This window comes from Halichoerus grypus, chromosome 2 (assembly GCF_964656455.1).
Source record: "Halichoerus grypus chromosome 2, mHalGry1.hap1.1, whole genome shotgun sequence".
Taxonomy (NCBI): domain Eukaryota; kingdom Metazoa; phylum Chordata; class Mammalia; order Carnivora; family Phocidae; genus Halichoerus; species Halichoerus grypus.
The window spans coordinates 64,422,326-64,446,809 of record NC_135713.1 but is presented as its reverse complement, the minus strand read 5'-3'; the positions used below and the strand labels follow the sequence as shown (position 1 = coordinate 64,446,809).

At 47.1% G+C, this 24,484-nt stretch overlaps 1 protein-coding gene across 2 annotated transcripts; it reads left to right on the top strand.

Annotated features, from left to right (window-relative positions):
- Window positions 1-211: 211 nt before the first annotated feature.
- Window positions 212-21,885, top strand: LMAN2 (lectin, mannose binding 2). Of its 2 annotated transcripts, none has more exons than XM_078066916.1 (8): window positions 212-455; window positions 625-743; window positions 11,676-11,793; window positions 12,622-12,701; window positions 12,850-13,011; window positions 13,107-13,221; window positions 16,168-16,287; window positions 19,423-21,885. In XM_078066916.1, the coding sequence occupies exons 1-8, from the start codon at window positions 260-262 to the stop codon at window positions 19,482-19,484; spliced, it is 972 nt and encodes a 323-aa protein (XP_077923042.1). In that variant the 5' UTR covers window positions 212-259; the 3' UTR covers window positions 19,485-21,885. The 2 variants fall into 2 exon arrangements, with proteins under 2 accessions (XP_077923042.1, XP_035940823.1); XM_036084930.2 differs by having other exon boundaries at window positions 216-455; window positions 18,020-20,562.
- The last annotated feature ends 2,599 nt before the right edge of the window (window positions 21,886-24,484 follow it).

The window sequence follows — 24,484 nt, the reverse complement described above, 5'->3', positions numbered from 1 at the left end:
GTTGCGGCTCTTGTCGCTCCTAGGAACCCCTTGCTGAGGCTGGCCGACAGTTTCCTCGAAGCCGCCAAGGAGATGGAACAGCACTTGACCAGGCTGGAGGGCTGCTCAGTAAATAAAGCCGCCTTCCTTTCGGCTGCGAGGCTTTGCTTTTTTAACTTCCCGGTGACACTGGGGTTGAAGGGTTTCCGGCCGGAGGACATTAGATGGGACACCCGGAAGGCGGAAGTCCTAGGGCGGAAGTGGCCGAGAGGAACGGAGAATGGCGGCGGAAGGCTGGATTTGGCGCTGGGGCTGGGGCCGGCGGTGCCCGGGGAGGCCTGGGCTTCCCGGCCCCGGCCCTGGCCCCACTGCACCTCTACTTCTTCTCCTGTTACTGGGGCCGGTTGTTGCGGATATAACTGACGGCAACAGTGAACACCTCAAGCGGGAGCATTCGCTTATCAAGCCTTACCAAGGTGAGGCCTGGGGCGGGAATGAGTGCAGGGTGAGGGCGAGGCTGGACAGGGTTGGGTGAAGGGGTTTCCTTTCTCCCGAGCAAAGCAGCTGTGTGGGTTTCCTGCCTCTGGCAAGGCCAGTCCTGGCATGGCCTCTTACGCACCTGTCTACGCCCATCTCTGCCCACAGGGGTCGGTTCCAGCTCCATGCCCCTCTGGGACTTCCAAGGCAGCACTATACTCACGAGCCAGTACGTGCGTTTGACCCCTGATGAGCGCAGCAAAGAGGGCTCTATCTGGAACCACCAGGTGAGTGGCTCCCAGGACGCTAGGTATATCCTTAAGTAAGCCACTACTCCCAGTCTCCGCAGCACCCCAGACCTGCGCTTGGTTTGAAGGCTTGCACCCCCCCACCACCCAAGGTTTCCTCATCTTGGTAGCACTCACCAGTGACTATTGAAGTTACCAGGAATGATTACTGAAGTTACTGTGTGTCAGGAGCTGTGCCTGACACTTCACACCTTTCTCATTTAGTTTCTTCGAAAGCCATGTGAAGTAAGTGATGTTATCTCCATTTTACTGACAAAGCTAAAGCTCAGTTGAAAGTGCCTTGCTCAAAGTCGCATAGCTACTAAGCATTGGAGCTCTCAGGCTGTCTGAATTCAACTCTGTCAATAGTGGGATAAATGGGACAGATGGAATCTTTATTGGGTATTTTGTGTGTGTTAGGCACTGAACTTAAAATGCCTTATTGCATTTAATTCTCAAACAGGCTGTTTGAAGTTGATGACTGCCATGGCTTTATGCAGAGCTAACACAGACAGTGAATGGTATAATCAGTATTTAAATTCTGATCTGTCTGATATCTAAGCCCAGCAATTCACTTGCTACACATGACCCCTTCCCTCCCTCTGGACAGTGGAGGAATCCTTTAGAAATACTTGCAGGGGGGGCGCCTGGGTGGCTCAGTCGTTGGGCGTCTGTCTTCGGCTCGGGTCATGATCCCAGGGTCCTGGGATCGAGCCCCGCGTCGGGCTCCCTGCTCTGTGGGAAGCCTGCTTCTCCCTCTCCCACTCCCCCTGCTTGTGTTCCCTCTCTCGCTGTGTCTCTCTGTCAAATAAATAAATAAAATCTTTAGGAAAAAAAAAAAATACTTGCAGACTTAGTCCACTTCCCCAGTGCTTCACGGAGGGTCTTGTCATCAGTGGTATAGAGGAGCTGGACTTGTGGGCAGTTTTAATTTTTGTGATCTTTACTCCAGAGGTTAGGGAACCTCAAGTGTCACTGGCATGTCATACATGACCAGTGGCCAAGATAAGTTGCTACACAGACTCTACACTGAGAAAGTCTAGGTTAGGAAAGGGGACTAATTTGGGGCTGGGTCACAGGTTGGAAGCTGCTCCTACCTCAACCTGCCTGATTCTAGTTATTCTCGTAGGCCTAAGCTGTTGACCATTGTCCTACTTTTCTCCATCACCCTGTTCTTTGGTCCATTCTGGATGGCTTCCCCATTTAGTCCTGGGAGCCCACACTGTCCTTGTGTTGCCTCAGCTGCCTGTCCCTTCTGCTCCTCCTCCTTTCTGCTAGGGGCTTCTGGGTTACTTTCTTCAGCTTTCACTCTTATCCTCAGAGCCTGGGGTCTCCTGCGAAGGGGATAAACAAGCATTATGTCTACACAGTCTGGCTCCTGGTGCTTGGCATCTCCATTTATACTGGTTATTTTGTTCCAGCCTCTCTGGCTGCCTTCTTGCCTCAGGACCTTTGCACTTGTTGTTCCCTCTCTTTGGGACACTGCCTCCTGGCTCTTCATGCCTGCTTGCTTCTTTCTCATCTGGTATATCTCAGCTTGAGTGCCACCCACTCAGTATTTCATTAACTACTTTCTCTCCCCCGCGTCACATACTGTCATGTTATTCTGTCTAGGGCTTTCAGATAATTTTTAAAAATTATAATGTAGGATTACATTTTTTATGGAAGTGAGTTCAGTATGTCATTAATTTTTTATTTTTTTAAGTAAGGTACAAATAGTTCTGGAACTTTTAGAAATTCGTTCAGTTACAAGTGACTTAATTATGGTTGTGGGTAACTGTTGGTTGGCATTGTCAGTGGTGTGGTGATGTCACAAGGCTGAGAGAATTCTGCACAAATTCATCAAATTTTCAGTCTGGACTCTAATTCTCTTCCTTCCCCCACATCTCCATTCACTTCTGGGGATTTTCCTATTTGGCCCTGCAGATATTCTTGAAAGGGTTGGAGTGTTTCCTATAATTCTTGAAAGAAATTGCTTGGAACTCTTAGAATTTTCTGCTTATTGTTTCCCAAGAACCATCTCTTCCTTTACTTGACTGGAGAGGTGCTTTCTGAACTTTTCTTTGTCCTCACTTCTGGGAGGGGCACTGAATTAGCAGATACTCCTAAGCACCTGCTATTGTCCAAGCAGAGAAAACATAGCTTCTGCTGTTTTGGGGTAGAATGGTTCAGACCAAGGAGTGGCCCCAAGGTGACTGGAACTCCCAAGAGTCCAGTGGCTGGAGCACAGGACAGAGGGAAGCCCATGGGGCTGATTGGGCCCCGCCTTGAGCCTTGTGTGGAGGCTGCAGAGTGGAATTTAAGCTTTTTTGGCTGATGTACTCTCTGGAAGTACATACCCTCTTGCACTTTTTAAAAGTTGATATCCAGAATTGCTTAAGTTTAAATATTTGTAAAGGATGTAGTTTCCAGCATATTTTAAATATTGCCATTTTATTTATTTATTTGTTTGTTTATTTAAGATTTTATTTATTTGACAGAGACACAGCGAGAGAGGGAGCACAAACAGGGGGAGTGGGAGAGGGAGAAGCAGGCTTCCCACTGAGCAGGGAGCCCGATGCGGGGCTCGATCCCAGGAGGCTGGGATCATGACCTGAGCCGAAGGCAGACGCTTAACGCCTGAGCCACCCAGGCGCCCCCATTTTATTATTTTTTTAAGATTTTGTGTACGTAACTATGTATTGAGGGAGAGCGCATGCGCCCCAGTGGGGGGAGGGGCAGAGGGGGAGGGGAGAATCTTCCTCGGACTCCGAGCTGAGCAAACAGAACTGAGCGGGGGAGTGAGACCTCGAGATCATGACCCGAGCTGAGAGCCGAAATCAAGAGTCAGACGCTCAACTGACGGAGCCACCCAGGCGCCCCTAAATCTTAAAATGAAATTGTTCAGGGGCGCCTGGGTGGCTCAGTCGTTGGGTGTCTGCCTTCAGCTCAGGTCATGATCCCGGAGTCTTGGGATTAAGCCCCACATCAGGCTCCTTGCTCAGCGGGGAGTCTGCTTCTCCCTCTTCCACTCCGCCTACTTGTGTTCCCTCTTTCGCTGTGCCTCTCTCTGTCAAATAAATAAATAAAATCTTCTAAAAAAAATTTAAAAAAATGAAACTGTTCAGTACTCTTAAGTGTATTCAGTGGAATCTAAATATTTCAATTTGATATCCACTGTATGTTTTAAACACTGAATCAGCCCAAATTATACATCAGGTTTTTTTTTTTTGAATTTGTATTTTCATTTCATCCCACACAGAATTTTGTTCTATGCAGTATATTTAGTGCTTGAAAATCTCTTATTGAATAACTTGTCCCATTCCTCTGCAACTAAAAAAATGTAATAATTTAAACCTTTTAACTTTTTTGGGACCTTGAAACTAAGTTTTAATATTTTGGGGGGAATATTATAATTATTAATACACAGTGGGTCAAAATAAATGCATTACACAATTTTTTTGATAATTATTGAAAAGTAAAAATTTATTGAATGCATCCCAGTAAACTGTTGTCCCTCCATCCCTGTCTGGATGGATATTATTGTCAGTAAGACAGGCCTCAGCACCACTTCTGCTTTTTGTTTTTATAGATGTGAATGCTGAGAATCTGTGTTCACTTAGATAGTAATGGAGATGCAGGGAGTTTTGTTATAGCAGAGTTACTCAATATTTTAAACTTCTTTAGGTTTACAAACCCCAAATCATGTAGTGATCTTTCATCAACATGTGTCATGATGTATGAGCTGACTGTTGGATTATCTCTGCCTTTCCATGCAAAGACATGGAAACCACGAACTGTAAAAATGCTCTATGATTGCCAGGTGATTCTGATTTAGCTGGCCCCAGGGAGGGCCAGGGCGTTAAGATTGCTGAGCTCCCCAGCTGGCTCAGCTTTGCAGCGAGGGTGGAAAACCATGGCCGTGTCACGTTCTGTCTCCAAAAGCAGCTTCTAAATCCGTTTCAGCTGGTACCTCACCTGCACCTGCTTAAAATCCTTCAGAGGATTTACATTGTCTCTATCTTGGTATTTCCCTCCACTGATCTGCAGTCTTCAATCTGCTGTACGCAGAGACTTTCTAAGGCCTGGATAGTCCTGTAGGAATCAGTTTCCAGGTTTCAGCTTCTTTGTGTACCCTTTCCAGAAACTCCTCTCCCTATGAACCATACCAGGGGCAGGAGAGTAGGTGTTCCTTTCTCATCTCCCTGTTCACAGTTGCCCTTCTGCTTGGAGGCATCCCTTGAACCACCTTGGGGTCTTAGCTCAGTGCATTGTTCCCAGGTGCAGAAAACTCCTGGGCACCAAAGAGACCATTTGAAATCTGGTTTCTGGGCTTTTATAGAGGTGAGATATATTTAACATTTTTTTTTTCAAACATGAAGGCTTTTCTAGTTACTAAAAAATTAAGTTGTCATTAATATCTAGTTTGATTTTATCATGGTGAAAGAACACAAGCTATTATTTCCATCCTTGGAGGTCTTTTGAGTCTTGGAAATGGTCAGGTTTTTGGAAAATTTTCTGTGTGTGTTTGCAAAGAATGTGGATTCTCAGCTAGTTGAGTGCATTGTGCCATTTAGGTCCTTGGTCAGATTTGCTGATTGGGTTCAAATATCTGTATTCTTCCTGACATTTTTGCTCGTTTTTATCAATTACTGAAGAGGTGTGTTAAAATTGCTTTGTGGATTTGCTTTTACTTTTGTAATTCTCTCAGTCTCTGCTTTATAGATTTTGAGGCCAAAATTTTCCTGGTAAATGAACTCTTGTTCATTAAATATTTTTGTCATTAAAAAGTCCCCTTTTAGGGGCGCCTGGGTGGCTCAGTCGGTTAAGCATCTGCCTTCGGCTCAGGTCATGATCCCAGGGTCCTGGGATCGAGTCCCACATCGGGCTCTCTGCTCAGCGGGGAGCCTGCTTCTGCCTGCTTCTCCCTCTGCCTGCCACTCCCCCTGCTTGTGCTCGAGCTCGCTGTCATGTCAAATAAATAAATAAAAAGTCTTTAAAAAGTTCCCTTTTAAACTTTGTTATCAGTATAGCTGCACAAGCCTGCTTTTGGTTAGCATTTGCATGCTATATCTTTTCTATCCTTTTCCTTTTTTCATGTTTTAGAGTTGTGTCCTGTAAAGAGCATATAATTAGGCTTTCCGGGGATTATTGGTTTATTTTTATTGTGGTAAAACACATAACAAATTGTCATTTTAACCTTTTTTTTTCACTTTTAAATCCTTTATGAAAACTTTCCCTTCAGTAGGCTTCTCATTGGCATTTAAATGGTGTTGAAAAATGTAATGGCTATCTAAAAAAATTATTGATTATTGTATTTATGTATCTGCACACATGCAAAAGAAAATTCCACAAACGTTTTTTATCATGGTAAACATACATAGCATAAAATTTACCACCTTAACCATTTTAAGTGTACAGTTCAGTGGCATTAAGTACATTCACCTTGTTGTACAACCATCAATAACAGTCTATCTCCAGAATTATCCTGACCTTCCAAACTGAAATTTGGTACTCATTAAACACTGACTCTCCATTCCCGGTTCCCCACAGTCTCTGATAACCAATAGTCTACTTTCTGTCTGAATTTGACTCTTTTAGGGACCTCATTTAATGAAATCGTAGAATATTTGTGTTTGGCTTATTTCAGTTAGCATAGCTCAAGTTTCATGTTGTAGCATATATCGGTACCTCATTCCTTTTTATGGCTGAATAATATTCCTGTGTGTGTTTACCACATTTTGTTAATCCATTTATTTGTTGATGGACTCCTGGGTTGTTTCTACGTTGTGGCTGTTGTGAGTAATGGGCTGTGAACATGGGTGTACATGAGTGTTTGAGTCCTTGCTTTTAGTTATTTTGAGTATAAACCTAGGAAGTGGAAATGCTGGGTCATATGGTAATTCTATGTTTAACTTTTTTTTTTTTTTTTTTAAAGATTTTATTTATTTGAGGGGCGCCTAGGTGGCTCAATCAGTTGGGCGGCTGCCTTTGGCTCGGGTCATGATCCCAGTGTCCTGGGATCCAGCCCCACATCGGTCTCCTTGCTCAGTGGGAAGCCTGCTTCTTTCTCTCCCTCTGCCTGCCTGCCGCTCCCCCTGCTTGTGCTCTCTCACTATCTCTCCTTCTGTGTCAAATAAATAAATAAAAAATCTTAAAAAAAAAAAAAAGATTTTATTTATTTGAGAGAGAGAGAATTCTGAGAGCAGAGAGCAGAGCCTGATGCGGGGCTCAATCCCAGGACCCTGGTATCAAGACCTGAGCCGAAGGCAGACACTTAACTGACTGAGCCACCCAGGCGCCCCTATGTTTAACTTTTTGAGAACCGCCAAACTGTTTTCCACAGCAACTACACCATTTTACATTCCCACCAGCAATGCACAAAGGTTCCAGTTTTTCCACTTCTTGCCAACACTTGTTTTTTTTTTATTTTAAGTTTATTCATTTATTTATTTAAGTAATCTCTACACCCAATCTGGGGCTCGAACTCACAACCTGGAGATCAGGAGTCACAGGCTCCATCCACGGAGCCAGCCAGATGCCCTGCCAACACTTCTTATTTTCTGTTTTTGTTTTTTTTTTTTATGATAGTCATCCATCCTAATGGGTATGAGGCAGGGTCTTGTGGTTTTGATTTGCATTTCTCTAATAACTAATGACATTGAGCATTTTTCATGTGCATATTGGCCATTTGTTTATCTTCTACCTTAGAAAAATGTCTAGTCAAGTCCTTTGCTCATTTTGATGGGGCGCCTGGGTGGCTCAGTCAGTTAAGCGTCTGCCTTCGGCTCAGGTCATGATCCCAGGGTCCTGGGATCGAGCCCCGCATCGGGCTCCCTGCTCAGCGGGGAAGCCTGCTTCTCCCTCTCCCACTCCCCCTGCTTGTGTTCCTGCTCTCGCTGTCTCTGTCTCTGTCAAATAAATAAATAAAATCTTTAAAAAAAAAAGTCCTTTGCTCATTTTGAAAAATTTTTTTTTCTTTTTTTATTGTTGAACTTTAGGAGCTCTCTGTATATTTGGGAGACACTACTCCCTTATCAGATACATGATTTGGAAATATTTTCTCCCATTTTGTGGTTTGTCTTTTTACTCTCGATGTTTTTGATGTGCAAGAATTTTTAATTTTGATGAAATTCACTTTATTTTTTTGTTTTTGTCTGTGCTTTGGTGTCCTATCCAAGAAATCTTGCTAAATCCAATGTTGTGAACATTTTCCCTGTGTTTTCTTCTAAGAGATTTATAGTTTTAGCTCTTAAGTTTGTCTTTGATCTTTTATTTACTATTTAAAATAAACTTATTTTGAGATAATTGTAAATTCACATACAGGTTTTTGTTTTGTTTTAAAGATTTTATTTATTTAAGAGAGAGGGAGAGAGAGAGCATGAGCAGGGGGCAGGGGCAGTGGGAGAGGGAGAAGCAGACTCCCCGCTGAGCAGGGAGCCCGATATGGGGCTCGATCCCAGGACCCTGGGATCATGACCTGAGCTGAAGGCAGATGCTCAACTGACTGAGCCACCCAGGCACCCCAATTCACATACAGTTGTAAAAAATAATACAGAGCGATCTTATGTAGCCTTACCAGCATGTAGTCATCTACATTTATGATAATTACTGATTTTTTTTTTAAGATTTATTTATCTAAATAGAAAGGAGGACGGGCAGAGGGAGAGGGAGAGAGAGTCGTAAGCAGACCCTGCACTGAGCTCAGAGCCCGATGCGGGGCTCAATCTCACCACCCTGAGACCACGATATGAGCTGAAACCAAGAGTTGGACACCCAACTGACTGAGCCACCCAGGCGCCCCGGATTTTGGTTTTACCTACCTTCCTATTATTTATTTTCTATTTGTATTGCTCATTCTCTGTTCATTTTTCTCTCTGGATTTCTTTTGGGTTGGTTAATTTTTATTCCATTTTTAGTCTTCTGCTAGCTTGAAAGTTCTTTGATCCCTGATTTTTCAGTGATTACTCTGGAGTTTAAAACACACAGCCATATTTTACCAAAGTCTAATGATAATGTGTACCTTCTTCCTGGACAATGCAAAGATCTTAGACTACTTTAACTTTATTTACCCCATTGTTGTCATTTATTTTAATCCTCTCTGTTTTAAGTCACATAAAACATTATTTTATACAGTCAAATATTTATTTACCCCCACATTTACTGTATTGGTTGCTCTTTGTTCCTTCCTGAATCTCTGACTTTACTCTGGATCTGGATAATTTTCCTTCTTTCTGATGAATGAAAGACAGTTTTAATGTTTTTGTTTATCTAAAAATGTCTTAGTTTCACCTTCATTCTTGAAGGATAACATTTGCTAAGTATAGAATCCTATGTTGGTTGTTACTTTCTTTTAACTCCAAATATTTCAATCTGTTGTCTTCTTGCTCCCAGTGTTTCTGTTGATGAAGCCCCATAACAGGCTAATTCTTCCTTTGAAGATAATCTTGTGTTTTTTCCCCCTCTGGTTGCTTTTAAGACTTTCTTTTTCCCTCTCCCTCCCTCCCTCCCTTTTTAATGTGCCTAGGTATGGTTTTCTTTTTGTCTCCTTTGGTTTGTAAGATTTAAGGTTTGTGGCATAATGTTTTTGAATCAGTTTTAGTAAGTACATGGACATCTCTTTAAATGTTCCTTTGACCTGTTCTCTCACTTCTCATTCTGAAACTCCAGTTATACGTATCTTACAGTTTCTCACTGTCTCTTATTGACAATTTTGTGTCTACCATTCATTCTCTGTGCTTCTTGGATATTTTTATCTATCTGATTGGCCTTGAGATCACTGGTTCTCTCTTCATCTGTTTTTAATCTGTTGTTAAGCCTGTCTATTACATTATTAATTTCAGTTATTCTTTTAGTTCTGGATTTTTTTTTTGTGAGGTGAGTTTTTAAAAATTTCAGTTATTTTCCAAAGTTCTCAGTCTTGTCTTTTATCTCCTTGAATGTAGTAAACTAGTTATTTGCAAGTCCAGAATCTGGAGTTACCATCAGCCTGTTTCCTCCCTCCCTCCCTTTTCGTTTTTGTTGGTAACTTGTCTTTTGTGCCTGGTTATTTATTGTATGCCCGATATTGTATTTGTAAGATTGTTGAAAAATTTCAGGCTTGGGTGAGTCACTTTAATCTACTTTAAGGGATGAGAGGGCTCAAGCTGAGCAACCGCCCCTGGGAGGGCTTTTCCTCATTCACTCTTTTATTTGGGTTGCCGTCTTTGTGGTCCCAGCCCAAGGCAAGGGTGGTTCACCAGGCCTTCCACTCCCTCAGTAGGCCTTGGTGTCAGAGTCTTTGTTCATCTGTCCTTGAGAGCTGGTCTTACCACCTCTCAGTTGTCCCCTCTAGAATCTGCAGATTTTCCCAGAGCCAGTGAACTGCCGAGAATTGGGAAGGCCAAGATTTCACACTACTTGCAAGCTGTTGGTTAGGTGTCTGCCAGCTGTGTTCTCAGGGGCTGGAGCTGGGTCTCATCACCTTGGTTTTTGGTTCCCAGAGCCAGAACAGTAAGTCTGATGAATCAGTGAATGCCCAAGCCAGATCACACAAGAGAGGATATAAAGTTTTCTATTTTTGAGTTTTTTTAAACTGTGTAAATTATACAAAATTCAGATATAGAAAGTAAACATTTCTTGTAGTTCCCCTACCAAAGTCACGTATCATTAATATTGGTCCATGTTCTTTTGATTTTTTTCTTTCTCTCTGTATATGAATTCCTTTTTCTAAAAAAAGGAACTTTTGCAACTTACTTTTCGTCTCTTAATATCTTTGATATCTTCAAGTGTAAAGGCTTATGGATCTGCCATGGTCTGTTAAAAAGCTGCAACAACCAGATTGCCCCCAAGAAGATGGGAGCATCTACAGTCCCATTGGTTGTTTGAGAGCGTGTGTTTCTTTCCATCCTCCTCTACACTGGTATTAATGATCTCTTTAATAGTCGCCAATCTGATAAGTAAACAACATTTTGTTTTAGTTTGCTTTTCTAATGGGCCTTTGTTTAAACACTTGCTCACATCCCCATATGTAGACTTCCCCCAAGTGGATTCTTGTCAAAGTATGTGTCAACACCTTAGTTTTCACGAGCAACTTCCTGGTGGGTGAGGCCAGGCTGTTCCCCTTACTGTGGACAGTGCCCTGCTCTGCACCTTGTGTTCCTGAATGCCAGGGAATATCTGCGTTTTCTCACATCACAATAGCCCAGAGACCCCAGAGCATGACCCTTCCAGCCCTCCCCAGCCCTGGCACTGCCATCACACTGAAGCTGGACTGGGTCTGTAAGAGGCAGGAAGGGTGCTGGCCAAGAGCTTGGGGTTTGGAGGTATCCAGACCTGGGGTTGAGTCCCTCAGCTTGAAAGTGTGGTTGGAAGGGAAGACAGTAGGGGTGGGAGACCAGAAAAGAGTTGCTGCACTTTCTGTTAAAGTCTTGAAGGTCAAGACACAGCACAAGTTTCTGAGTCAGATAGATCTGGGTGTGAATCAAGACCATCCACTTAACCTGCTGTGGAAAGTTATTTTGTCTCCGAATGAGTTTTCTTTTTTGTAAAATATGTGGCCCAAATAGGGGTAGTAATCCTTCCACAAGATTTTGGGGCAGAAGCAGTGGGGATGGAGAGGAAATGGCTGATGGGTTTGGCTGGTGTTGAGGAAAGTGAATCATAAGAGTGAGAACCTGTGTCCAGACCCAAGAGAAGACTAGGGCCAGGATGGGCAGAGTCTGGGCCTCAGGCAGCCTTGGGACACTGTGTGGCCCCCTCCTCCCCACCTGGGAAGCCCAGCAGCCCCCTCCCTTCCTGCTGAGAATGCCAGGGGGTGGGGTGTCTCTTGGTCAGTGGCACTTGTGACTCTGCTGCCTGGCCCTGTTTCAAGGAGTGCCAGTCTCAGTGGAGGAGACGGGCCTGTGCTGGGTCATCTCTCGCTGGCAGGATAGCCTGGGGAGCTCTGAGCAGTTCTTTCTGCTTTCCCTGCAGCCTTGCTTCCTCAAGGACTGGGAGATGCATGTCCACTTTAAAGTCCATGGTGCAGGGAAGAAGAATCTCCATGGAGATGGCATTGCCTTGTGGTACACCCGGGACCGCCTTGTGCCAGGTAGGGAGGCGCTTGTCTAGGTGGGGGCATTCTGCACCCTTGGTCCTGCTGCTCCTCTTTGAGGAAACCCGGGACCTCGAGTCTGCTCTGGGAAGTGTCCCTATAGGAAGAGGGATAGCTGGATCCTGCAGCTCAATTTTGTACCCCATTGTGGCCTGGTGTTGTACACCAGCTAAGAAAGATTTTACTGTTCTACTTTTCTTTTTTTTTTAGATTTATTTATTTATTTTAGAGCAAGAGTGCATGCTAGAGCATGCTAGCGAGCATGTGCGAGCCAGGGGGAGGGGCAGAGGGAGAGAGAGAGGGGAGGCAGAGCTGAGTGCGGAGTCTGATGCAGGGCTCAATCCCAGGACCCTGAGATCATGACCTGAGCCAACTCCCAAGAGTCGGATGCTTAACTGACTGAGCCACCCAGGTGCCCCATCATTCTACCATTTTTTAAAAAAGCAAAAACAAGACTATGTGACTGAGACCATGTGTGTCTGCAAAGTCTAAAATGTTTCCTCTCTGGCCCTTGACAGAAAGTTGCTGACCCCTGGGTTAGAGGATGGGGTTTCCTTTGTAGGGGTCCTTTCTGCCCTCTTGTCACAAGACATGTCAGAGTACAAGGCCAGGTGTTGTCCCCTCAACAGTTCTGGTTTCAGACTTTGAGTCTTCTTTGCTGCACCCCTGACACCTCCCCTCCCTTAGAGATTCCTTCCCTTTCCTGGGTGAATGACCACAGATTAACCTCTTTTGCCCCCACCTACACTGGCATTACTTTGTCCTTCAGGTACCCAGGGGACAACTCCAGTATCCCATTACGAGAGCATCTCCTTTTAATTCCAGGGCCTGTGTTTGGAAGCAAAGACAACTTCCACGGCTTAGCCATCTTCTTGGACACGTATCCCAACGATGAGACCACAGAGGTATGCCTCTGCTTTCTCCCTCAGGCAGGACAGGAAGAGCTGGGCAGTCGGCCGGGAGGTGGGGACCAGGACTTCTCCCTGGTCTTGGCACAAAAGGGGCTTCCCACAGGCTGGACTGGCCATGGATTAACTGGTGTCTCGATCTCAGCGTGTGTTCCCGTACGTCTCGGTGATGGTGAACAATGGCTCCCTGTCCTACGACCATAGCAAAGATGGCCGCTGGACCGAGCTGGCGGGCTGCACGGCAGACTTCCGTAACCGCGATCACGATACCTTCCTGGCTGTGCGCTACTCCCGGGGCCGTCTCACGGTGAGCAGGCGGGCCAGGGCCAGCTCTGTCTGTCAGGGCTTGGGGAGGTGGGCAGGCTTGGGCCTGGTGTGTACTTGACTTGCTGCTGGCTGCAGGTGATGACTGACCTAGAGGACAAGAACGAGTGGAAGAATTGCATCGACATCACAGGAGTGCGCCTGCCCACCGGCTACTACTTCGGAGCTTCAGCAGGCACTGGAGACCTGTCCGGTGAGTGTTTGGCCTGAGCAAGGCATTAAGTCTCAATCTTGACCTTCCCTGGTCTGTTGGAAGCTTGTGACGTAGTTGATCACTTTTCCTTCTTGAACTCCCTTCATTTGGGTACACATGCACCTGGGTTTCTTCCTCCACTTTCCAGCATCTGGGAATGTTGGCACACTTGGGGCTTATTCCATGAGCACTCCCTCAGCCATCTTCCCCTCTCTTTAGCAACTGGGGGGCTTTGAATCCAGATGCTGCAGAGTCCCAGCTTTGCGTCATAGCTCAGACCTTTCACACCTATGTGACCAAGAGCCTGCTCAACATCTCTACCTGGATACCCAACAAGCATTTCAGCCTTTACATGCCCACAGCTGAAGCCCGCATCTTGCCACCGAGGCATAAATGGCACCTCTGTTATTTTAGTTGTTCAGCCCAAAAAACCTTGGTGTTGTTCCGGTCTCTCTTTTCTCTCTTACACGCCACCTCTCATCTTTTGGTGAGTCCTGCTGGCCTTGTCTTCTCAGTGCAGCAGACCACTTCTCTCCCCACTGTTACTACTTGGCAGGTCCAGGCCATCGTCTTCACTCACTTGGATGACTGTGTGAGCCTCCCATGTGGTCCCCTTCTTCCACACTAGCCCCCGACAGTCTCTTCCAGCTCAGCAGCCAGAATGATTCCGTGAAAGCTCATGTGAGGTCTCGCCACTTCTGTCCCCTGCAGGGTCAAGGCCACTGTCTGTCCTAGTAGTGGTCCGCTGGGCCCTGTGTGCCAGTCCCTCCCCCACCCCATCCCCTGTGACTCATGACTCCCTACTCCCTTACATCACCCCCAGCTGTTCTTCAGACACACCAGTGCCCTCCATCGGGCCTTTGTACCCGTGCCTCACTCTTGTCTCCTTCAGGTCTTACTCAGATGTCCCTTCCTCACTGGGGCTTTCCCTGATTCCCTTATTTTATTTTTATTTACTTTTGTTAAGCTCTACACACAGTGTGGGGCTTGAACTCAGAACCCCAAGATCTAGAGTCGCATGCTCTACCAACCGAGCCAGCCAGGTGCCCCTACTTCCCTTATTTAAAATTGCACATGCATATACCAGTCTCCTGTGTACTCCTTATCACCTTTCTTGGCTTTATTTTTCTTTGTAACATTTAACTATCTTGAAATCTACCATATAATTTATTTCACTGGGTCCCCTTCACCGAACTGTAAGTTTCATAAAGTTAGGGCTCTTGTTTGGCTCACAGTGTACTCCATAAGCATTGGGCTGCTGCCAGCCTCTGCAAGCTTTGCTGGACCACTGGGCCTGGGTGACACTTGATAGTGACCCTTGGCCATGGTACTCAGGAGGCATCAGGGCCCTCAGAGGGCACCAGGCCCAGGACCAGCTCCTGCTAAAAAGAAGTGGGAAGCAGTGTAAAGAATCAGACAAAGGGCTTATTTATCCTCAGGATGGACATTTCCAGGGCCTGTAATCCAGCCACTGTCCAGGAGCCTCCCCTTCATGGAAATGTCTGGGTCCACTTGGTACCCAGAGAGTCGTTGCTTTGGGGTTTTAAAGTTTTTAGTGTGGATATTTTAATTATATACCCCTAAAGTGGGGAGAATGGTCCAATACGTCCCTTTGCCCCTGCTACCCAGCTTCAGGGAATCATTAGTTGCTCGTGGACGACCTGGTAGTCAGTTATCAGCTGGCTGTCAGTCCTGTTTCATCTAGGGTTCCACCACAGTCTTTCCCCTCAGGTTATCTGGAATTTCGCCTGATCGTATTTCAGCCTGTGTCAGGAGAAGGTTCTGGGCACAAAGCCAGATCTGTGGCGGTGGCTGCTCTCCAGGGCTCTTTGGAGAGGCCCGGGGAGGAGTGCTGGAGATGGCTGTGTACGTAGTCGTGCCTGGCCATCCATCAGAGGCTCGTGAACGCAAGCCTCTGCAGCAGGCGTCTCACAGTCACGTGACGTAGCGGCCTCTTTTCCCTTTTATACACCTGACACCGTGGGGAGTTTGAGACGTGAAGGGATTTCCCCACGTTCACAGACCTAGGAACGGCAGAGCTCAGATGGGAACTGCCGTCGGACTTCAGAGTCAGGACTTGTCCCTGGGCCCCCGGGGCTGTGCACACTGGGCTCTGAGGTACCGCATGGCTCTGCCTGACCCAGCTCCTTGCTTTTAGGCTCTCCCTTTTCCAATCTCCAGAGTTTTGACATGAGGCTTTTCCTCAGGTTCCGCTTGTTAGCTGAGTTGATACTAGAATCAAGGGACCAGGACCCTTGTCTTGGCTCTGAACCTCCCCATCTCAAAATGGGGTGATCACTTAGTGTCAAGCAGAGGTTCTCTTCTGCCCAAACTGGTTAGACCTGAGCCTTTCTCATGTCTCCTCAGGGACAGTCACTGCCTATGTATTGGGGCCTAGCCCTCAGCTGTAGTGGAGTCATTCATTCGCATCCTGTTCTTGGGTCTCTGACAGGAGTGCCTAGCAGCTACCTGCCTGCCCCTTGGGAGGATCAGGCTTCTCAACCGGCCATAGAATAATATGCAGGGTTTTTCTGGTACATACTATCTGCTGGGCAATGTCTTCTGCTTTGTGTGTACTTTCTCATTTTCTTGGCATGCTAACCAAGCAAGGTGGAGATTATCACCCGGATTTACAAACAAGGAAACTGACTCAGGATTTAGACCCAGGTGATTTTGAGTGTAAAACCCATGCTTTTTTTCCCTGTGCATTCTGCCTCCTCTTATTGTTGAGTTCTAGAGGTATTCCAGCCCCCGAATACTGCCTGCTGGGGGTGGCTGGAGGTCACTGGGAAGAAAACAGGCCCCGCAGTAGGCAGGAGCAGGGTTTTCTCTGGGGGCCTGGCTACTTTCCCTGACTGGAGCAGCATCCCCACTCTGGGGAGGGGGATGGGCTGTGGCCCTAAGGCAGGCTCTGTGCCCCTTATAAGCTAACTCTCGGTCCTGCAGACAATCATGACATCATCTCCATGAAGCTGTTCCAGCTGATGGTAGAACACACTCCTGAAGAAGAGAACATTGACTGGACCAAGATTGAGCCCAGCGTTAATTTCCTCAAGTCACCCAAAGGTACATGCTTGAGGCCCATCCCGGCCTGGGGTGGGGGAGGGGCCAGCTTGGCTGAGTGCCTGTGGTCCATTTGCTCTCCCCTGGTCCAGTTGTGGCTTTGGCCTGGGGTCTTGGATCAACAGTCAGTGCTAATGAGTAGATATGAGAACATCTGGCATCTGCTTCTGCCAGTGCTTGGTGCTGGGTAAATGGCCAGTAAAGCCAGAGGGGCAGTTTGTTGGTGTAGGTGGCGTACAGGGCATTCTGATACAACTGGTGCATGGCCTGGGCAGTAGGTCCTGCCGCGAGCCAGGGGAACTGATACTCCAGCTTTCCTCAGAAACAAGTAAAGGCAAGATTTGACCTTAAGTTTTTGCAAAGCCCCAAAAGCTCGTACTCTTCCCGTGGTGCTAATTAGCCACCAGTCTGTCTTCACAGAGCAAGGGTTCTGGTTGAACTGAAACTCCTGTGAGTGTGGACATCCACCCCAAGAACCCTGAAGTTGTGCCTGTGGGCCAGGGTCGGGGCCCTGAGGAGCCTCTCAGCCTAGTCCAAGGTCACCATGTGGAGTGGGAGCAGGAGTGAAACCCAGCATTTTATGTGACACCTCACTGTTTTAAGATTCAGACACCTCACTGTTTTAAGATTCAGATTACTTGTAAACATCTCAGGCTAAACACACCCTACCATACACCACTGTTTTTGCAGCCTTTGATTAAAGGGTTTCTGGCTGCTGAGAGCTTTCAGAGACCTCATCTGCTCTGACCTACCCAGCAACCCCATGAGGTTGGCTAGGCAGGGATTAACTGGTTTGCAGACTTGTTGATCCTTTCGTTCCTTTAGCAGATAGTTCCAGAGCTTCTACTCTGTGCCTAGCTAACCATGGGCTAGGTGCTGTCCTGGGCCTTAGTCTAGTGACTGAGGCAGAGGAGAGAGGCTGGTGTTAAGACCGGGTCAGCAGACCTGCCCTGGTCAGGTTGTGTGGGAAAGGAGGATGTAAGTTGGCTCCTGGCTGGCATTCCAGGCCCCAAGCAGCCCCCACAGTAAGGAGTGGAGGGTTGTGGCTGGGGAGGGAGGCCAAGTGGCAGGAACAGGGCCCAGGCTGCACAGGGCAGAAGGACATGAGTCCAGACGCCAGTCCCTTCACCGTAGACTGATGAATTTGACAAAGTCAGTTCCTGCTGTCAGCCTCCTGTAAAAGGGAGATCATGAGTTCCCCATCCCAGTGTGACTGGGATTCCAGGAGATACCTCATGTGTCAAGGCCTCATTCCCAGCGGAGTTGTTGATGGTTTTAGCAGGCCGAGAAGTGGTGTGGCTGGAGCAGAAGGACGGGGGGGGGGGGGGGGGGGCGGCGGTGGCGGCTGGGAGACCCCCTAGGAGCCATGGAATGCATCCAGGTGTGAGTCAGGGCAGCCTTTGGCCAGAGCTGTGTTTCTCCAGAGGGGGACCTTGGACCGCAGCACGGGGCTGGGGTGGGGCTTGTGAACACAGGTCTTGTGCCTGTGCAGACTCAGGCTCTCCTGGGGAGTCCAGGAATTCAGTTTTCACCAGCTTCTTGCAGCAGAAGGCTCCTGGGGCCTTGATCCCTGGGAAGCTCAGTCCCAGTGGGATTATCTCTCCGTCCATCCCCCTGTAGGGCTGGCCGGCTGTGGTCTGTCGCTCTGCCCCGTCCTGTCGGACTCCCCTGTCTCCTGGGAGCCCGCCTGACACCTCCACTTTGCCGCTTCAGCTCCCCCTCTCTTCTCCCCCAGACAATGTGGATGACCCGACCGGAAACTTCCGCAGCGGGCCCCTGACGGGGTGGCGGGTGTTCCTGCTGCTGCTCTGTGCGCTCCTGGGCATCATCGTGTGCGCTGTGGTGGGGGCCGTAGTGTTTCAGAAGCGGCAGGAGCGGAACAAGCGTTTCTACTGAGTGGCCGGTGCTCTGCCCCGGGGAAGGGCCTAGTTTTGGGCCCCAGCACTAATGTGAACTTTTTTTTTACTGGGATTGTAAAAGAAAAACAAGACGACCTTATTTCTTAACCGTTTCAAAGAAATAATTAAAAAAGTATTTTCGTACATTTTGCTTCTTGCCCAGCAGGGACAGGCTGCAGGGCGAGGGAATAGGGTTTGGCACCCCCACAGCTGGGGACAGAGGTACTTGCCTGTTGCCAGCATCTCGGGAGCAGGAAGGAGTCTGTGCCTGGAGCTGGGCCCTGGCAGGCGGCTCTTGAACACTGGAGGGCCTCCCAACCACATTGGGGTGGGTGCCTGAGGACGCGAGCAGTGATTTTGTTCTGTGCAGGGTGTGGTGGTGGAGAGAGGAGGCTGACTGGGGAACCCGGGCCTTCCTGGTTGCCCTCTGAGCTTCTTCCCAAGGCAGACCCTCGAGTGAGGCTGGAGGAGCAATTTGGTGTAGGGCTCAGAGTGCAACCGTTTGCTAAATAAAGTGAAATAACCAACCTCAGCTGTGTGACTGTCCTAAGGGGCTTGCTTCTCTTTTTCTTCAAGTAACTTCCAAGTGGCCAGTGCTTTACGGCTCTCAGCCTCCACCCCTCGGCCCTGCCACACAGCCCTAGGAGGCAAGTGCCATGCTCCCATTCCCAGGTGGGGAAGCACAGCTCTAGGAGGTCAAGTGAAACTTGTCCAGTGTCACATAGCAAGTGGGTCATGGGGATGGGGCCCTGTGCCATCTCCCATGTGCTCTGAGCCTCTGGGTGAAAGGCTTCAGCCAGGGGAGAATGTGGGGTACCACGTGGAGGGTGTGACCTAAGTGTAAGTGAACTCTAGGGAACTCTGGCTAAGGGTGCTTCAGGAAGATCTGGAAGGGATTCGTGGGTACAGGAGGACAGGCTGGGGTCAGTATTCCCTTTGGGTGCCTTGAGGGGAGAAAGGTGGCACAGGGAGTGGAAGAAAGCCAGCAGCTGAAGGGAAAGCACCCTTATCTGGCAGCTTTCACAGGTCTGTCCATCTTGGCCATGGCCTGCCTATGCTCTCCAGACTGCTCTTAGATGTCTCTGACCCTGCCACAGAACAGTGTCCTCATCCATTCCAGAACCATCGTCAGTATCTTCCTACTCAAAATTAAATAACATTTGAGTCTCCATCTTAAAAGCGAGAGCAGCCCTGTCTTCCTGTTGTAACCAGGCTTTTTGTAATTTACATTCTTGATTAGATTCTCATAAAAAATGGACAGAAGTGGATGAAGTGAAGAGTAAGAACTTATTTTCCTGTTAATCTTTCACTCTCCTGATCTCTTCGTTGATGAGCTATTCACGGTCTCTTGTCCTTCTTGATGTGTCCCCTGCATATATAGGACTCATCTTTCACAGATTAGACGTCGAGAGATTATTTATGAGATCACGGTGACAGAGAAGTCTGAGCTGCGTTTCCTTCTCATGGGGCTGGGAGCCCATTCATGAAGCTGTAAGAGTAAACATGATCTTTATTGAAATATTTTACTGAGCACTTTCTCCAAAACTGTTTCTTTACTTGAAAAGTAGCTAACTTTGAGTGCTTACTATATGCCAAGCATGGTTCTGAGCAGGTGACATGTATTAACTCATTTCTCTCCACAACACTTAACCCATTCGGACACCGGAAATCCACCGGGTTGGGTGGCTCCTGTCTCACTGACCATCTCCCTCCTCGGGGAGCACCGTGTCCACACTGACACGAACGGCTCAGGCCTGGGGTCTGGAACTCCCCATGGCTGCTACAAACATCGTCGTCAGCACCACACTCGTCATACTTGGCCTTTAGTTTTGGCCCTGTCTGGGCCTTCCCTGAATTCCTGAATTGTGAGGCACATTGGCATCCTGTACCGTATGGCTCTGGCCCTTGGTTGCACATTGGAGTCACCTGGAGAATGAAAGTCAGTCCTCTGTGTTCTCTGGTTTGGGTTTAAAAAGTCAGGTGTGGGCAAGGGCGGGGTTTTTTTGGGGGTGGGGGGCGGCAGGGCAAGGGCTGTTTTAAAACAACCATGCTGGGTGGGTAGGATGAGTTTATAGGCTTGGGAACCAGCAGGTGTTAGACCAGTGATTTGAAGGCCAAGATTGAAGTGGTTGTGGTCTGTTCTGGGCTATGAGCGTCTCCTTTGCATCCCTTTCAAAGTTCATGCCTGGAGGTGTTTCCCTAGAAGGTTCGATGTGTGCTCTCACATCTGCTTTTTCACACATGTGGGATCATGCTGCTGTAATCTACATTTTTGCCACGTGCATTTAAAAATGGAATAATTTCATCATACAGAAGATAAATATAAATGTATATCCCTGTACCTGCTGTGCAACATGAGAAATAAAACATTGCTGACACACTTGCATCCCTCTTTGTCCCCTGCCCTAAATAAGTGCCCCTCCTTTTGGAGGTGATTGTTGCGGATTCTGGTTTTTTTTTTTAAGTGTTTCTTAAAAATGTTACTGTAGAGGTATGTATCAGTAAATACATAGTATTATCTTGCATTTTAAAAATGACAGATGGTACACAGATGTATTCTTCGGATCTTAAAATTCAGCATTGTTTGTGAATGTTTGCGTTACATGTAGCTCAAGATGTGGCATGAGTGGACTCCAGTTTCTGCCTTTGGCCGTTGCTGGATGTTTGGATGGTTTCCAGGTTTTTGCTCTTAGAATACTGCTCTAACTGTTTTTGAGCACGACTCCATCCAGGCACAAGCGTGCAGGAATTGCCAGACTGATGTCACATTGCTCTCCGGAGTGGGTTGTATCCATTCTTCTATCCTGGTGACAGAGATTCCCTCTGCCCATTTCTTAACACTCCCTATTGTCAGTGTGTACTTTCTGACAGTCTGATAGGTGTAGAAGTTTTAATTTGCATTTCTCTACTAGACAGGTTGAGGATTTTTGTTATCCTCAAAGATCTATTTGTATTTCCTCCATGGTGGTTTAATTTTTTTGCCCCTCCCTTTTTCCTTGTGGATATGTACGAGTTGTCATGCGATCCTTAGGTTGTGTGCTTTGCAGATACCTCTCAGAATGCTTATCTTTTTGCTTTTCTAATGATGTCAGGTGATGTACAGTCTACATTTTAATGTCATTCACTAATCTTTTTCAAAGATTTTTTTCCCCCCAAAGTTTAAAAATTTTGCTGTTCATATTTAGTATGTAATCTCCATGGAATTAACTTTCGCGTAGGGTGTGATGTGGGGATCTGGTTTTCCCACTATGTCTAGCCAGTTGTCCCAACACATTTCCTGACATTCATCCTTCCAAAGGGGCCACAGCACCACTGAGTCAAGCACTCCGGATACCGCTCCCTCCTCTTCCTCCTCTTCCATGGCCAGAAGGCTAAATGCTCAGCTACATCTTCCAGTTTCTTAGCTAGGGTGGTTCTGGGGGAGTTGTGCCGGCTGAGATGCTGGAGGCAGTCTGCTGTGAGGAGGTTCTCAGTAGAAAGTGGTAGATAGCAGCTGGTGTGGCTGTTTGCCTATCCCCTTCCTCCTGCCGGCATGTGGGGGTGACCCCCAAAGGTGCAGAGGCCCCCTGTGACCACTGGGGCGGAAGTGAACACCAGAGCTGGATGGACCGTGGGTCCTTAGGACATCACTGAGGTGCTGCCACAGCCCTGGACTCCTGACCACTGGGCTTTTATGTAAAAAATAAATTTGTATTTGCTCAAACTACCGTGAGTCCTGTTTTCTGTTATTTGAGGCTAAGAACAGCCCTGCCGCTCTCCTTTGTGTGTATGTCAAATTTTCTGACGTGTGGGGGTCTTCTGTGGGCTGCAGGGAACACTGATGTGCGCACTGTGTGCCACGCGCTGTTGAAAGCGTCGGGACACAACAGAGAGGAAAAGGAACTTACGGTTCCTCATGGAACTTACAGTCTGGTGGGGATATCAGGTGAAATAAATAGAGTGTAAAGTAAGTTTAAAGTATATAGTAAGTATAATCTATGCAATGTTAGTACTTGCATTTGTTTCTGAGAGCTGCCATAACTAAGTACTACAGACTGGTGGCTTTAAACAACAGAAATTTATTGTCTCACAGATTCTCTGCAATCCTTGGCATTCCTTGGCTTATAGACATAGATCACTCCAATCTCTGACTCCATCACTGCATGGCCATCTTCACATCCTCTTCCCTCTGCCTCCAAATTTCCCCTTTGTGTAAGGACATTGGTCACATTGGATTAGCCACCCCCATGACCTCATCTTAACTTGAGTAGATCTATCTACATAGAGCCTATTTCCAAATAAAGTTGTATTGTAAGGTACTAGGGATTGGGACTCAACATAACCTTTTTGGGGGAACACAGCTCAAGCAGTAACCGTGGTTAAGGGGAACAAAATTAAGGAAAGTGGATACAAGGAGTCAGATGAAGATGGAGAAAGACCTGCATTTGGCTAAGGGAAGTGGAATGAAAATTCATTGGTAAGATTTGTGCATTTTTGGGGTGCCTGGTGGCTCAGTCGTTAAGCGTCTGCCTTCGGCTCAGGTCATGATCCCAGGGTCCTGGGATGGAGTCCCACATCGGGCTCCCTGCTCCGCGGGAGGCCTGCTTCTCCCTCTCCCACTCCCCCTGCTTGTGTTCCCTCTCTCGCTGTGTCTCTGTCTGTCAAATAAATAAAATCTTTAAGAAAAAAAAAAGATTTGTGCATTTTTCCATATATAATATTTAAACATGAACTTACCTATCAAAAGAGAAGCTTTTACTTGGTTTTTAACTGCAGTGGCGGCGCCCGGCGGTACAGTAATTGAAGGTGTACAGCACCGTGATGGACAGCTCTGACGCCAGGCTCGCACACGTGCAGTCGCCGTCACCGGGCAGCGCTAGTACGCCGCCATCGGCTGTCTTCCCGATGGCTGCACTCCTCGTCCGGGTGACTTAGTCATGCCGGAACACTCCCCTTCGCCCATCCCCTACCTCCCTGCACCTCGGGCAGCCATCAGGTCTATATTTCTGGGTCTGCTTTGTCTTGTTTTTTTAGATTTGACGTATAAGTGAAATCACAGGGTATTTGTTTTTCTCTGACTTACTTCACTTAGCATAATACCCTCTAGGTCCATCCATGTTGTTGCAGATGGCAGGATCTCATTCCTTGTTACGGCTGAGTGAGATTCCATTGTGTATATGTATACTACATCTTTATCCACTCGTCTGTGTGTGGGACACGTCAGTCGCTTCTGTACCTTGACTGTTGTATGTTGCAGTGAACATAGGGGTGCATATATTTGTTAGATTTAGTGTTTTTGGTTTCTTTGGGTAAGTACCCAGTAGTGGAATTACTGGATCATACTGGATTTCTATATTTAATTTTTTGAGGACCCTCCCTATTGTTTTCTACAGTGGCTGCACCAGTTTGCATTCCCAACAGTACATGAGGGTTCCTTTTTCTCCACATCCTCACGTACACTTACTGTTTCTTGTCTTTTTGATTCTAGCCATTCTGACAGGTGTGAGGTGATACCTCATTGTAGTTTTGATTTGCATTTTCCTGGTGATTAGTGATGTTGAGCATCATTTTGTGTGTCTCTTGGCCATCTGTAATGTCTTCTTTGGAAAAATATCTATTTAGGTCCTCTGCCCATTTTTTAATCGAATTATTTGTGTTTTTGGTGTTGAGTTGTATAACTTTATATGTTTTGGATATTAGCCGCTAATTGGATATACTGTTTGCAAATATGTTCTCCCATTCAGTAAGTTGCCTTTTCATTTTGTTGATGCTTTTTTTTTCACTGTACAAAAGATTTTTATTTTGGTGTCATCCCAATAGTTTATTTTGCCTTTTTTTTTTTTTTTTGGGAGAGAGAGAAAGTGGGGGTGGGGTGAAGGGAAGGGGGAGAGGGAGAGAGAATCTTTTTTTTTTTTTAAGATTTTATTTATTTGACAGCAGGAGAGCACAAGCAGGGGGAGCGGCAGAGGGAGAGGGAGAAGCAGACTCCCTGCTGAGCAGGGAGCCTGACATGGGGCTCGATCCCAGAACCCTGGGATCATGACCTGAGCTGAAGGCAGTAGCTTAACCGACTGAGCCACCCAGGCGCCCCAGAGAGAGAATCTTAAGCACGCTCCACACCCAGCGTGGACCTGAGGCAGGGCTTGATCTCACAACCCTGAGATCATGACCTGAGCCGAAATCAAGAGCTGGATGCTTAACTGACTGAGCCACCCAGGCGCCCCTTTGCTTTTGTTTTCAAAAGGACAGGGCGGGGACACCTGGGTGGCTCAGTCGGTTAAGTGTCTGCCTTCAGCTCGGGTCATGATCCCCGGGGTCCTGGG